General features: G+C 42.4%; 1 protein-coding gene across 7 annotated transcripts in view; it reads right to left on the bottom strand.

Moving 5' to 3' along the window:
• Nucleotides 1-453: 453 nt before the first annotated feature.
• Nucleotides 454-14,122, bottom strand: part of THRAP3 (thyroid hormone receptor associated protein 3) — a 32,327-nt gene continuing 18,658 nt past the window's right edge. For 6 of the 7 annotated variants that reach the window (XM_054223409.1, XM_054223404.1, XM_054223406.1 and 3 more), the window contains 9 exons: nucleotides 11,071-11,976; nucleotides 8,914-9,654; nucleotides 7,807-7,979; nucleotides 7,244-7,355; nucleotides 6,919-7,003; nucleotides 4,373-4,557; nucleotides 3,586-3,778; nucleotides 2,780-2,929; nucleotides 454-1,967 (listed from right to left, as the gene is read on the bottom strand). In XM_054223409.1, the coding sequence (XP_054079384.1) occupies nucleotides 1,746-1,967; nucleotides 2,780-2,929; nucleotides 3,586-3,778; nucleotides 4,373-4,557; nucleotides 6,919-7,003; nucleotides 7,244-7,355; nucleotides 7,807-7,979; nucleotides 8,914-9,654; nucleotides 11,071-11,976 (2,767 nt within the window). In that variant the 3' untranslated portion in view covers nucleotides 454-1,745. The remainder of the gene's footprint in view (nucleotides 1,968-2,779; nucleotides 2,930-3,585; nucleotides 3,779-4,372; nucleotides 4,558-6,918; nucleotides 7,004-7,243; nucleotides 7,356-7,806; nucleotides 7,980-8,913; nucleotides 9,655-11,070; nucleotides 11,977-14,122) is intronic. The other variant, XM_054223410.1, reaches the window with a different exon arrangement.

Genomic DNA, 14,122 nt, shown 5'->3' with positions numbered 1-14,122 from the left:
GCTGCCTGGTTCTTGCATCTGCAGTAGCATAACGCAGGAAAACTCCCCCCAGGCAGTGCCTGCCCCGACCGGCTCCTGGAGGGGGGAAATCTGCTCCTGCACGTCCTTGTGCTGCGACTGCAGTTTAGTCATGGAGTGACACGTTCCCCACCTGGAGAGCCGTGTAAAACAGGAACCTCTCGTGCGCTGCTCCGGAGAGCAACTGCCTGTAATTCCTGCTTTTTAACAGCGTGGGCAGCCCCGCAGGGACCAGGCTGGGCTCCCACTCTCACCCCCAGGACTACCATCCTTGGAAGCGTCCTTGCCCAGCAGCTCTTCTGCAGCTCCCCACCAGGGCTGGCCACCAGCGTTCGGTCCTTCGGCCTCACCCATTAACTTCAGAAGGCAAGTGGTGTCTGCTGACAGGAGCCCCCGATTCAGGACACAAAACAAAGCAAGAGTTACACCTACTACTTCTTTTATTGTATTTTATTTGCATAAACAAACTTCAGGGCTTTGCTAAACAGGAACTGTTCAAGTCAAAACAAACCAAACTCTATTGGTGGAGGGGGGGGGGAACAGCACAGCAATCCTGGGGGGGGGAAGGCAGAGGAGAGGGAGCGCGGTGTCTTTGCAGCACGTGCACACTCAGCGGCGGTACGTGGACATGCCTCTCCTGCTCCGGCCGCTCACGGACTCAACCAGAGAACTGCCTGCAAACTCCTTCAGAATATTTTTAAGTAGAAGATAAAAAGAAATACGTCACAACAGCCGTCCTCAGCCAGCACAGGAGGGATTTGCCTTTCGTTTTTATAAAAAGATTAATAAAAAATATTGAAAAATTCTCATCTCCTTTTATATTTTTAACCTAGTAGAATTCTGAAGTTTCTTAGAAAACTATGTTACCTTGGAAAGAGCACTCGAGTTCACAACCAGCTGCAAAGAGGATACACAAAATGCCTACAAGCAGTTTGGGGCTCCAGCACACACCAGGCCTAACACTGTACACAAACAGTGGTGAAAAGTAGGGTGTAATTTTATTTTATTTTTTTTTAAACCATGCTAATTTTGTTAACTTTCAACATAAAAGGAAAACAATTGTTTTTAAAAGGCCCTAAACTCAACTGTTACATAAAAAAAAAGTTTTTTAAAAAAAAATCATAGCAGTTTGGTCCCAACAAGTTAACATTTAGATGTTTATTCACATGCTTCATTGTTTTCTTATTTATAAGAACCAAAAATAGTTTCCAAAATTATCATTGAATTGATGTTACTACATACGTAAAGGCCTAAAATAAGTAGAGTATGAATTTAAAAAATTGAATACACAATAGGGGAGAAAAATTTGAACTGGCGAGTTAATCCCGACCTTTACTATTTCAAATTATAAAAGAGAAAACAAAAGTGTCAAGACTACTGGGTTAAGATGGGCACAAACCAAAATCCACATTGTCTTCAAAGCCTGTTACCAAAAAAATAACCGACCGTTCAATAAGGTCACAGACAAGAAAATCCAGGATCTCACCCAGCACTTGACCTTATTCAGTCCAGAAGGTAAGTCTTTGGGAAGATAGACTCCAAGTGGATCCAAGCATCAATGGTTTCTCAGTTCTAGTCCACGCTAGGGAGGCTGAACTCTGGAAATGCAGTTAACTTCGGATGGTTTCAGAGCTCCGCTCCGGGGCCCTGCTCATCACCATTGCCCTGACAGCCCCCAGCACCCCTTCCCTCCCGCCAGGGCTGTCGGAGACACACGGACGCTGCGGCTACTCAGCCGTCGTCTGTAAGGTGTCCTTTTCCTCTCTGTTTTCTGTTCCGCTTTCGTCATCTTCGATTTCTCCTTCTTCTCCACTGAATTTGTCATGAGCCCATTTAGGGCTGGTGCTTGACTTGCGGAACATGAAGCGACCTCTTCCTCGGGGGAAAGCACCCCGACCACGGCCTCTGTTCACCCACTTGTCCGCACCTTCTCCCTCCCGGTCATCGTGCTGCACAGGAGGAAGCCAAAGACAGAGCTGAACCAGACTGACTACCGGCAACGTAAGAGCAGGAAAACTCTGGCTTGTGATCTACAACCCTGCCGCCAGACTGCCAGGTCTGAGCCGCAGCAAATGCTGCCAGCTAAAGACACGGAGCGTGTCACTGGGCTCAAACCGATCCATTTCTGTACTTCAAGTGCAGGGCAGAGACTGCATACCCAAAAAAATTACAATTCTGCCCTCAACAAGATAAGAGAAAAATGCAGTAATAAAATCAAGGCTTTCTTATTTGAGGGACAAGACTGAAATACTGCATGATTTAACGAGAAGATTAGGGATCTCAAGCACCCCAAGCCACCAAGAGAAAAAATGAGTTAATGTCTGTTTAAAACCGCCCCTTTTTCAAAGCACACAGTCAGCCAGCATTCTCCTAGACTGACGCCTGTTCGTACGGCAGACTGCTGTCATCAGAAATAGAAAGGACTGGTACTGAGCCGTCCAGAAGCTGGACGTTTTATGGGGACAGAAGAACTGGGAAATGTAGGCCATCTGCACCACAGACGAACAGATTTAAGCTGCGTTTTCCACAATACTGTGAGATGTGTGCTCATTAACTGGCCTTTAGGATTTCACTTAATAGCAACCACTCAACAATGAACAGAAACAAGTTCTCCTTGGCCGTGAGCCAGAAGCTTCTTGTGAAGAAGCCTTAACCTGGTGCATTAGACAGAGGTAAAAGCGCCAGCTGTCACTAAACTAAAGCTTTTAAGAGCAGCTACACCTGGAGCATATACACGTGTTCCAGTACTTCAGACACATACCAAGTAGTATTTCTTGCTCTTGGGTGTGTATTCTGGATCCCACTCCTCATCTCTGGTTCGCTTCTGGAAGTCGTTGTTGCCGCCGCTGTTGCTGTTATTGTTGCCTGAAAAGTTGCCTCTGCCCCATCCTCTGCCTCTTGCTCTGAACTGCTGCAACAGCAAAACGCGGAAGAAAAATAAAATGCTTGCAGTGGCAGTGCCCTCCCCCCCTAGACAGCTTCCAGGGCTACCAGGAGATACAACATCACTTCCCTAACCATCCAAGAACACCTTTAACACATCATGAAAATAAGAGAACATTTTAGGGTTTTCTAGCTCATCTGATCACGCAGTCCATCAGTTTCTATAAGGCTGTTTAAGATCGTGTAGAGGCGTTTCCAGAGAACCCAAGAAAAAGCAACTGACAAATACAACATGCACATACATCTCTGTAGCTAAGGCATAAGAAGTGCAAACAATAAGCGTGGTTATGACCAGATGAGTCACCTTGGTAGCCCAACCCAAACTGACTGACGCACGTCATGCTGCCCATCGGGGTTGCTCAGCAATTACTAATGCACGAAAGCTTCCAGGCTTGACTCTGCTCCATGCATCTTGAGTTTAGCTGCCCAGAATATACTCTCAGCACCCTGGTGCGTGCTCCAGACCTGGAGCGATCATATTCTGGCTCATCATCCACAACCAGACAATGTCTTTAGGGTTTCTCCTTTACAGATGCTTTAACTGTGAAAGAGCAAGACGCACTGGCCACTTTTTGACAGCTTTGGGAATCGATCCTTGGGGCAGGGGGGGTGGAGAACACTTACAAAGGTCCCTCTAGCTCTTCCTCTCTCATTTGGACCACTGAATTCTTTAGTCCCAAGGCGGGACTTGTCAAAGCCCGTGGTGCTTTCCTCCCTCTCCTCAGTCTCCTCAGGATACTCCTCCGCTTTGACCGAATGAGAGGACCGTGACGATGACGAACTGGATCTGGATCTCTCACGTACCCTTCGGTGTTTCCTGTTTCAGTGATAGGAGATGGAGGTGAGGGGGACATCAACAGGGTTAATAAATCAGTCGTGACTTGTTTGCTACACAACCATTTCCTTATCACTCCCCTACCAATGCAATGCTCTCCTTTTCCACTAGGAAAAGGAAAAGCCACAGTAAGAGCTCAGGATCAGTTATGACACACAGATCCCAAGTCTTCTCCAGAAAGAACTTGTTGCTTCCGAGGTGTTTACACCATCTACAATGAGATACGCATGCATCTACAGAGTCTTAGTCAAACAGAAAATTAATCTAATAGAAAAGGGTTAAATTAACATTAAAGCAACATTATTTAAATATGGCTGTTCGCTATAACACAACAGGAACAAGGAGGAAAAGTGACTCACCCGTTCTGACACATGGAGCCTTCTCATTTACCTTTAATAATTATTTAATGTTTCAGACAGATATAACGATATCAAGAAGACACGCAGAGGAATAATTCACGGCACTGGAGAAGTTTATGTCAAAAGGTGCACAACAGTATGTACACGATGTTGTCTCCAACCTTAACAGCAGAAACACGAAAGGCAGAAGGAAATGGCTATTAGGTTTCCTACATACTTTTTCTTTGAGCCTTTGTGACTTTTCTCTGTTTTCTCAGTTGATCTTTCCCTTGAGTGACTTGAATCTCTTGAGTCCACCGATTCTCTGGATTTATCACGTTTAAGATCTCTTTCCTTATGTTTTTTACGGCGTTCAATATCAAGGCGCAGGTCGACAGGGTCGTCCTTATATTTCCCTTCAGCCTACAAATGCAGGGAAGGGGGGAGAGTTTAACACAAGGCTTACAGCGCACCGGCTCAGCACCATTACTTTGCTATTGACTGCACAGACTTCTGGAGAACAGGAGTTTATCTGAACACTAATCAATAATCCATTTTAAGATGTAAAATAATGCACTATTAAAATACATTTATTATTTGTCAGAATTCAATTTTCCTACTGCTTTTTAAGAGCACTACTTTTTAACTTGTACTCTCCTCTTTTAAACAGCATTAGAATAAATAGCCTGGTAATAGGGGAGGGAGAAACCCAGAAGCTGACACTTATTGTACACCACAGCCAGTGAGAGATGAGAACAACTTGGAAATCCAACCCAGCTGATTCTGTCTCAGAGCTACAGCATGTCAAAAATGTCTAACGGCCCCTGGCCGTTTGTTACTGAACAGCAGCACACTCGCTATCCTGCCGACAGCCATCATCTAGCAGGGTGGAAGGAATTTTTATCACCAGGTCTGGAAAGAGTACTTAAGGAGAAGCAAAAGTTGTTTGCTGCTTGGAGAGACCTAAGCTAGTAAGAGATGGAGGCCACGGAAATGCAGCAACCAAGTGCATCTGGGGGAACGCCAACATCCCACTGATGTCTGTGGAGCCTTTAATACGTCTGTCAAGAAGTTACTCAGTGGCAGACGTCACCTGTAGCTCTGCTTCCCCCTGGCTGGAAGGCACCAGGTGAAAGATGCCAAAAGCCACCACAGACGGAAGCGTGCATTTCTCCACGCAATCCCAGCAAGCCTACCAGCGCGAGCTGACTCTGGTGTTCCGCAAAGCAAAAAGCAACCAGCCGTATGAAAAACACTCAAAAACTAGCTTTTTTTTTTTTTCTTACACTGTTAATTTAAAAAAAAAAAAATCTGGTAACACTTGCTTTGAGTTCTATTTAAATTGCTGCTTAAATAATGGAATAAGATAGTTTCTTTGGAAAACGAGAAGTCGTGCTACCTGCATATGCTTTAAGACCAGTGGTACCTGGATGAGAGTCTGCTGGCTGCACGTACAGGAGCAGCAAACTGAGCGTGGCTGTGGTTCTGACAAACGTTTAACTGGGCAGCAGGGTGTCTGCGGGCAGGCTGTACACGATGCTGCTAGCAACAACATACCGCCTTCACGGCTGTGCTCAGAGATCGCTACTTCAATTACACAAGACTAATCTCGGGACTGATATGCAACATACATCATATTAATCGTCTTGAATTAAATAAATACAAAAGGATTAGTAATTCTCTAGCTATTAAATTTTTTACTTACATGAGTTTCTAACCACTTTTTTGTTTAAATAAATATGTCAAATAACGCAGGCGTTTTGTTTTGGTATTTTGCTCTTCTACTTTCCCCAGGCAAAGAGCTTTAATTTCTACTCTGAGAATAAAACTGCTCCCAACACGATGGATGACAGATAAGTGACAAAATCAGCAGCAGCTCCCTTATGTGGTACAGCAAACACCTATTTGGGTTTGGGAGGGCACGTCTGTTTCACGGAAGGCTGGCGAGCTGTTTGGAAACCACGTTTATAATACACTCTGCCAAGCTGATGCTCAGAGTTCAGGCCCATCAAATCCATCTCACCATCGTCCATGTCAAGCCACAAGTGTGTTTGGAAAAAATCGAAAACAAATATGAAACAAGTAAGGTTTCAGCAGGACTGTTTAAAATCTCTTCAACTTTCAACGTAAATATGTATGAAGGTGAATAAACAACGGTTAAAATCCCAAACATTTTAGTTAAGCCATTTTTACGATTGTTTACAGTGAGTGCAATGGCTTAACATTCATCTACTCAGAAAAGCTAATACACTAAATTCCAAATGGTCTGGATCTACTAAGACAAGTGCTGAATGTTAAAGTAACAGCAATCAACAGAAATGGTACAGTAAGTTGTTAGAACAAAATTTATAATCTGCTTAATAGTGTATTTGGTTTAGATAAGTATTTAGTTTTACTTTCCTCTTTTTGACATGCATGTCTTTTTGAAAACATGGTTGGAAATATCGCATGTATACAATTGATTTAATAATACTTACAAGCAGAAAAATATCACAAAAAGTCTCTTCTCTCATCATGGGCACTTGTTCCAAAAATCCTCTCTTTTTTCTCAAGCTCACCTCAATTGACTTTGGGGTCATTTACCATAGTCTAACCACTTCACAAAGGTTGTTGATACATTTTTAATAAAAATTAACCCTTTGTAGTTCATTTTTAGAATTATGCCCATCCTTAAAAGAAAAACACAAACTTAAGTAGAGAGTAATTTAAACAAAAACATCACTGTTAAGTTCATGCCCAATGCACTCATTTTGTTCAATTAAACTAATCAGTGTAACAGTTCACCTTGAAGCCAGGATCTCTGGAACTTTTCGTTTCCTCTTGAGAGAATCCATGTTTTCTAAAAGTACTAGGAGATATATCTATCCTCCTAAAAGTAAAGGAAGTACACAGATATAATCTTACTCGCAAGAAGAATCTGAAGTTTTTAGATCAAATGTCATTTAAAGCAGACCAATATTTACAAAAGTACTTAAAACTCCCTGTATTCTTCCAATTTTTTTGCTGAAGGTAGTTATATACTTGAATTATTCCGGAATGAATCAGGAGTTTAAGAGAAGGAAATCTGATATAGCCCTGAAATGTTAAGACAGCGTCTAATGGCACCAACCTGTGGATTTCAGGGCTCTTCTTGTTTTTAGCGGCATCTTGTTCCATTCCTTTCTTTAGATATTTGGTAAAGCGTTCATTCAGTGTCATTGCTGAAGACCCAAAGTGATGCTCTGTTGGGGTTTGAGTAAACAATGACAAAATATTAATACCGGTTTTGTAAAAAGACACAGCACATCGGTGCTACAGCTTGGTCAAATTCAGATGCGGGACATGCGAAGCACACTGGTGATGAGCTCTAACTAAAGCTGCTGACAAATTCCAATTTCAGTCTCGAAATTAACAATTTATTCAAGTGAGTCATTAACTCACTAGAATACACAAATTCTAAGTCACAGTCTCCCTGAATATTGCTGAGGTAAAACCAAGAATGCCTCTTCTGCCTTTCCAGAAGAAAAATTATTTATGTAAATAAAGAAGACTCATGATCAGGCTGCTATTCTCATCTGTGGCACATCTGCTGGAAAACAACTCTTCCAGCATTAACTAGAGTGCACGAAACCCACTTATTTGGGCAAGGGAGGAGTGAACCCTCATCTGAGGATACATGGACTTCTCACCTACCTCTTACATGATGCACTATAGTCACTATATGCTGAGCAAACAGTTCAGAAGGACTTCGCTGAGACTGAGCAGATTGAATATGATGGAAAATCGAACGAAATTCTTGCTCTTTTTTGTTGCTGTGCACAAGGTCACGACACAGCTTGCGTTCCTGAGCCAATATGCCACTCGGACTAGAAAAAGAACAGACCACATGAAATAGAAGAACAGGGTAAAGGTAAGCAGTTTAAAATGATTAATGTGTCAGAAGTTGGAAGCTGACTGCATTTTTTATGCAGTATTATTAAGGCACCACCTAAGAACATTCAATAGCACGAGCAGGACGCTTATTCAAACATCTCTAAAATACACTGCTCTAGGTTACTCGAATAATCCAGGTCACTTGTTATGCTGTACTTGGAGGGCTGTGCAGGTATTAAACCCTGACACCCAGTGAAACACAAGCCCATTCTTACACCACTAGCTGGCCGTGATCTTCTGCTACTGTTCCTAAATTCTAGATTAACCTCCAACATCCCATAGAGCGTATTAACACTTACTGTCTACTGCTGTACAAATGTATTTTCTGGGATAATTTTTTACTGTCTTAAGATTTCCTGAAGCAATGAAGTCACCCCCAGAGCTTCCTAGAGTTTCCGTGATGCTATATTGAGAATAAGAGTAGTTAAACACACTCCAGAGAATCAGATGTCATTTAAGTGGCACTGTAACTTTTCCATCCCACTCAGCTTCTAGCAGCAAGAAGTCATTGAGTACCCAACTCTTTCCTGGTGTAGCGTGGAACCTGATGCAGACACATTTACGTTCTGAACTAATCTTACATCTAGTCACAGAAAGATCAGGAAAAGTTTAACCTTCACGCTATGATTTCACCATCTGCAAACTGGTAACCCCTCTAACCTCTCCCCCGCACCGCCCCCCCACAAAGAGTCATACAAGTATCATAATGCCAGAAAAAAAAAAAGTAACTCCCACCTCCAAAACATGCAAATTGTGATGCAATATTATTTTGCCTTCCTCACACTTGGCAAGCATATGAGGATCTCAGGAAGAGAAGGAGGCAAAGATCATTGTTTAGACTTCTGAAAAAAAACAGCAAATACTTACCGTGCAAGATCTTCATCAAAGGAATCCATTCGAATATTGACCTGGGCTTCACGAGTAATGGAAAAGGAGGATTTGCCAGGAGTTAGCCCCTCTCCTTTGGTGCCTGGTTTCTCCTTTACTTCAGAAGTCTTCCTTGGAGGAGGGGAAGAACTTTTTTCCTGGCTTGATTTGTAAGTGGTCACTCTGAAATTCTTTTCAGGAACAAAGCCCCTGTGACCTGGTTCAGCTCTCTTGGACGCTGGTCTCTCTTCTTTTTTTGATCTGTCAGAATAGCTTTCCTCCTCCATTTCGTCAGGTTTCCTTTGTTTCTCTTTTCCAGGGGGCAAGAACACCACGCCTTCCCATTTTCCTGACCTATCTTCTTCTTGACTTTTACTTGAAGTTGCTACAACCTTAGACATAAATTTGGGCTCGTCATCGAATTCCGAATCTTTTCGGCCCTTTGCCTTATCTTTCTTTTCCTGCTCATCTGTTTCCTCTTTGCCATAATGACTCTCCTTGTGGAATTCCGGGACCTTCAGCTTGTCAAAGTCATCCCGGAACTTGTAGCGCTTGGGCGACTGGCTGCCACGGTATCCCTTCTCGGAGTCAGCTTTGGACGCATAGGTGTCAGATTTTCCCTTTCCATCTGTTGATCCCAACTCAGAGAAATTCCCTTTTTCTTTACTTTTTTCTTTTTCAACATTTGTTACCTTCTGTTCTTTGTCTTTCCCATTCTCAGTCTTCTGCTCTTCCAGATACCTGTTCATAAAACAGACATTACAGCAGTTATTAAAAATCAGAGGTTAATACTTCACTTGAAAGTAGTCAAATTTTAGAGAACATCAAGCTATGCATGTACAGAAAGCTGTGTCTAGGCCCTAAAATAGTTAAAATGTAAAGAAGATTCCTCAGCCTGGATTTACACTTTTAGTTCTCAATAGATTCAGCAAATGTAGAAGAAAATGGATATGCAGAACTGATGAAATGAGGCTTAAGAACAAATAAAAAGCAACTTACCCACAGATTCATTTTAAGGAAAATAGTAACATCTTACCCAATCGCTTTATTTACTTACAAACCTGGTTCGGGAGAACAACACATCAAAACTTTCAAACTGGGCTGTTCTGCTTTAAACAACACACTGGAAATAAAAGCCTCAAAAGCTACTTCAAATTTTGGATGCAAGTTTCATAGGTAAGCTAAATATTTCATGACACGACTGTAAATACAAATAAAAGCAAAAAGGTTAACAGAGGAGAATATTTATTTTGCTGGGAGAAGAAAAAACACTTCCAGTGAGAACAACAATTTATCATAAGCTAGTTTAAAGTATCAGAACTATGTTTTAAAGCATTCATTAAGCAAAACCCTAGCTTTGAGGAAACTGCAGTAAAGCCCAAGGACATTAGATCAGTGCTTTGAAAAGGCCAAGAGTTACAGCTTTTTTTTTCCCTTTTAAAATTTCAGACACCCTTGATACAGAATCAGTCCAATATAACTTTAAAAATAATAAAGAAGAGATTTACAAGTCCTTGTGAATGTTACCTTGTCTTTTAAAACAAAGCATCACCTTCAAACACAAATCTGCAGTGGACTAGCCAAGCGAACAGAAACACGGTAAGCTGATGCCTTCTGTATGGAAGGGTGTCTTCATTCTAGTGACGATCTTGGTGCCTTAGTTTCTCATACTACCCACACACGCAGGCACAAGCACCGCAACTACTTGGGCTGCTTGCAGCAGGACATGCCGTAAGAATTAGATTTTGCTGATTTATAGTATCTAATGCAATTCAAGAATGCAAGACTAAAAAAAAATGTCTTTAACTGAAAATTAAAATAACTCAGAAATGCCAGTTTCCAGTGCACACTGTTAGGTTGCTAGGAAATCTCATCGGGCACATCTTCACTTCAAGCGTTTGTTTTTGCAGGGAACCTACGCAATCTTTAGAACTATCCAAGTCAGAAAACTAACTCCAACTTTCTACATTTCTATAATTTAGACAGTACCAGGCCCAAACAGCTGGCAGCTTGCTGGCATGGCACCCTGCACACACTGGGGTCCCTTTCCAGCTGGAGCCTGCACGCACACTGGAACCCTTGCAGCACTCAGAGAATGCCTACACATGCAAGCTGGCTTGACAAAAAAAACTGCACACGACGAAACACAGCACTTGCCTTTTTGAGAAGGCTCCTCCTCCAGGAGCTGTGGTTTCCTCCTTCTGAGATGTACTGTAAATTGAACCGATTGGTGTTGGACTTTTGCACACAGGGCTCTTCCTTGTCGGGCTCAAACCTGCCGAGCCATGGTCAAACGGACTCTGATGAGAGCCTGCCTGAAAGGAGGCGCTGCTGCTTTGTAACGCAGAGCTCATCTGCGACGGGCTGGACAGGGGAGGGCTCGACTTTTGCAATGGACTTGGCCGAGGAGAACGACGCCTCACCACAACTGACTGGAGAGGGCTTTTTAATGCAGGACTGCGCTCCCTTGGGCTAAGTTCAGACACAGAAGCTCTCGACGCTGAACTTGTACCATAGGTGGTCATATCTTGCCATGGTTTTGATCCCTCAGATGCCTTGGCATCTTGAGCCACTGCTCCTGAAAAAGGCTGCTCCTTAGACTCATCACCTTGATTCTCTCCTGCAGCCTGAGATGCCCGGGCATCCTTGGAAGATGACTTTTTCTCCTTTCCAGATTTACGCTTGGAAGACTCAACCCGGCTATGATTTGAGGAAGACCGGGAAGAGGAAGACCTCCTTGACCGATCAGAAGATGACTTATCAGAATTTCTAGAATGACTTCTGGACCTTGGTGAAGGAGATCTTCTCTTGGGGGAACGAGAGCGTGACCTCCCTCTACGAGGGCTATATGCTTGGCGATAATTTTGCCAGTTTGACCTGTAATTCCCATATCCTCCTCGGTTATACTGGCCCCATGGATAAAACCCTCTATTTCGGCCACGAAAATAATACGGTCTCCTGTATCCTCTATTATGACCTCTGAAATCCCGGTTCTGATAGACTCTCGGATGGTTTCTTTCTCTGTTATGAGACGGAGAATACGATCTTGAACGGGACCTAGAACTGATAAAAGAAAAAAATTACACAAATATTTTTGAGTTTATTCTTCTGTCACAACTTTTTATTTAAAGCCTTATAAAAAAGAATTTGAAAAATTCATTTCTAAGCTTTTAAAAGTAATTCCTTTGGTTTACCCTCATCCAATTGAGGTATTACACTTTGCCCTCAATAAATTACAGTGGAAATAACTTGTATCTATGATACTGCCAAACAAATATTTGACCTCAGGATCACTGCAGAAACCAAGCAGAGTACATGTTGCTCTTCATTTTTCTAGGATGAACGTGGCTGCTACCCAGCTTCAGAAAAAGTGACATATCTCAAACTTCCCGCCGTTTAAAACTTAAGGTCAAGGTTACACCTTATTTTAGATCTCCTCCACAAAGTTTTTTTTTTTTTTTTTTTATGCTACCATTATTGGAACCAAGCCAAAATCTTCCTGTCGCATCCCTCAGTTACCTCATGTGCTTTTGAAATGCTGATAATCAAGATGAAAACCAACTTCTTTGCCAGGTGAGTTAAATAAATTGCTACACCTCCACACAGGAGGGGCAGTACTGGAGCAAATGGCACACTGCTCTACCGTTTTAAGTTTCAAAAGGTGCACCCCTTGCCACGATTCAGAAGCTGGAGCTCCATCAAGCAGGCGGGACGGCAGAGGGATGTGCTCGCCCTCCATCCTGACGCCGCGAGATGGCACTGTTCAGTGTCCCTCTGCTCGCCACCACGCCACGCAAGAACACTCATACAGGACAGAACCAAATCCAAGACAAATACAGATTTAAGTGGCAAAACGTTAAGGGCTAATTGTTCCAATAGTCTCTTCCACTAAATTTTTGGGGATGCAGCTGAGTAACTGTTTAAAAGCCTCGCTGTAGCTAAGTGCCAGCTTTACAGTAAATATTTCACAGCTGCTGGAAAAATACAAACTTCTGAAAGTCTGAGATTTCAGCAAATTTGCATTAGCAAAACAGAGAAAGCATCCAACTACTAAGTTTAAATAGAAAAGAGATTTTTCCAAATGTAATTTTAGTAAATAATATGCACCGAAATAATTTCCACAGTCCCTTCTTAGATTAAGAGATGCGCCTCTAAAAGAGCCATCGGTCACACCGCAATAGCCATGTACTGCTTCTACAGACTGGCAACACACAGCTCACTGCTGCCCCCTCTCCACGCACACCCCAAACCCCTAAATTAAGGGCATACAACGCTGCCGTTAGAATTCCCACAAGATTAGCATACGTGCATGCAGTCAGAGAAAAACTTTAGTTCTGTTTTTATTTTTTCCACCTATCAAATACGTTACAGTTTAGCAGGCAAGTGTTTATTCATACCATAGGCATTGCCAGCAAACCGTTCAATGATATTTTAACATGTTTCGTCCTTTACTTCAAACAACCCAAAAAACCTACATAACTGATCTGAGATACTTCCTCACTCGACGCACAACAAGAAGGAAAAGCAGAGGCAGACAGCAAGAACCAATTGTAATGGGCCCTACTCAAAAGCACTAAGAACGTATGCTCCCATTTTCAGACAACTGCTGCGTTTGTGACCAATTACCAGCAAGAGACCTGTTGTATGCCGCTTCCAAAATCTGCTCTATCATTTCAGAGAGGCTTGCAGCAGGAGAATTTCACTCCAAAAGTTGCAGAGATGATTTACAAGAAATCTTTTTAGAAAAATACAGTCAATATTATGTAAAAGAAACACCACAAATAATAATTCTCCCAACTCCGCCAGCCACTGTAGCTAGCCAGCTAACACACACTGCTCCAGTTCTAAAGCACCTACCATTTTACAATATTTAAAAATGAAAAATAAAGTCATAAAGAAAGCAAGAAATACTAGGCAGACACCAACATGACAATACAACGTAGAACAAACAATAAAACTACCAAATGAAGAGTAAAAAAATTTGTGGTGTATGCTGAAGTACACAATAATGGACTTCTATGCCAAGATACCACGAGACCTACCTCAGAGAACATCCTAACGCCACACAAGATGACTTGCCTGTACTAACCCCATCCATTTTGATTTTTTTTTTAAAGGAGTTATTTACAGAGCACAAGTAGATTCAGCAGCAGCAGAGAGGAAATGCTCATGTTTGCACAGGGTGCCTTTGTTTTCAACTGTCAAAGTT

Source organism: Rissa tridactyla, chromosome 18, assembly GCF_028500815.1.
Source record: "Rissa tridactyla isolate bRisTri1 chromosome 18, bRisTri1.patW.cur.20221130, whole genome shotgun sequence".
NCBI lineage: Eukaryota > Metazoa > Chordata > Aves > Charadriiformes > Laridae > Rissa > Rissa tridactyla.
The sequence above is the reverse complement of the archived record's forward strand: the minus strand, read 5'-3'. Positions and strand labels throughout refer to the sequence as shown.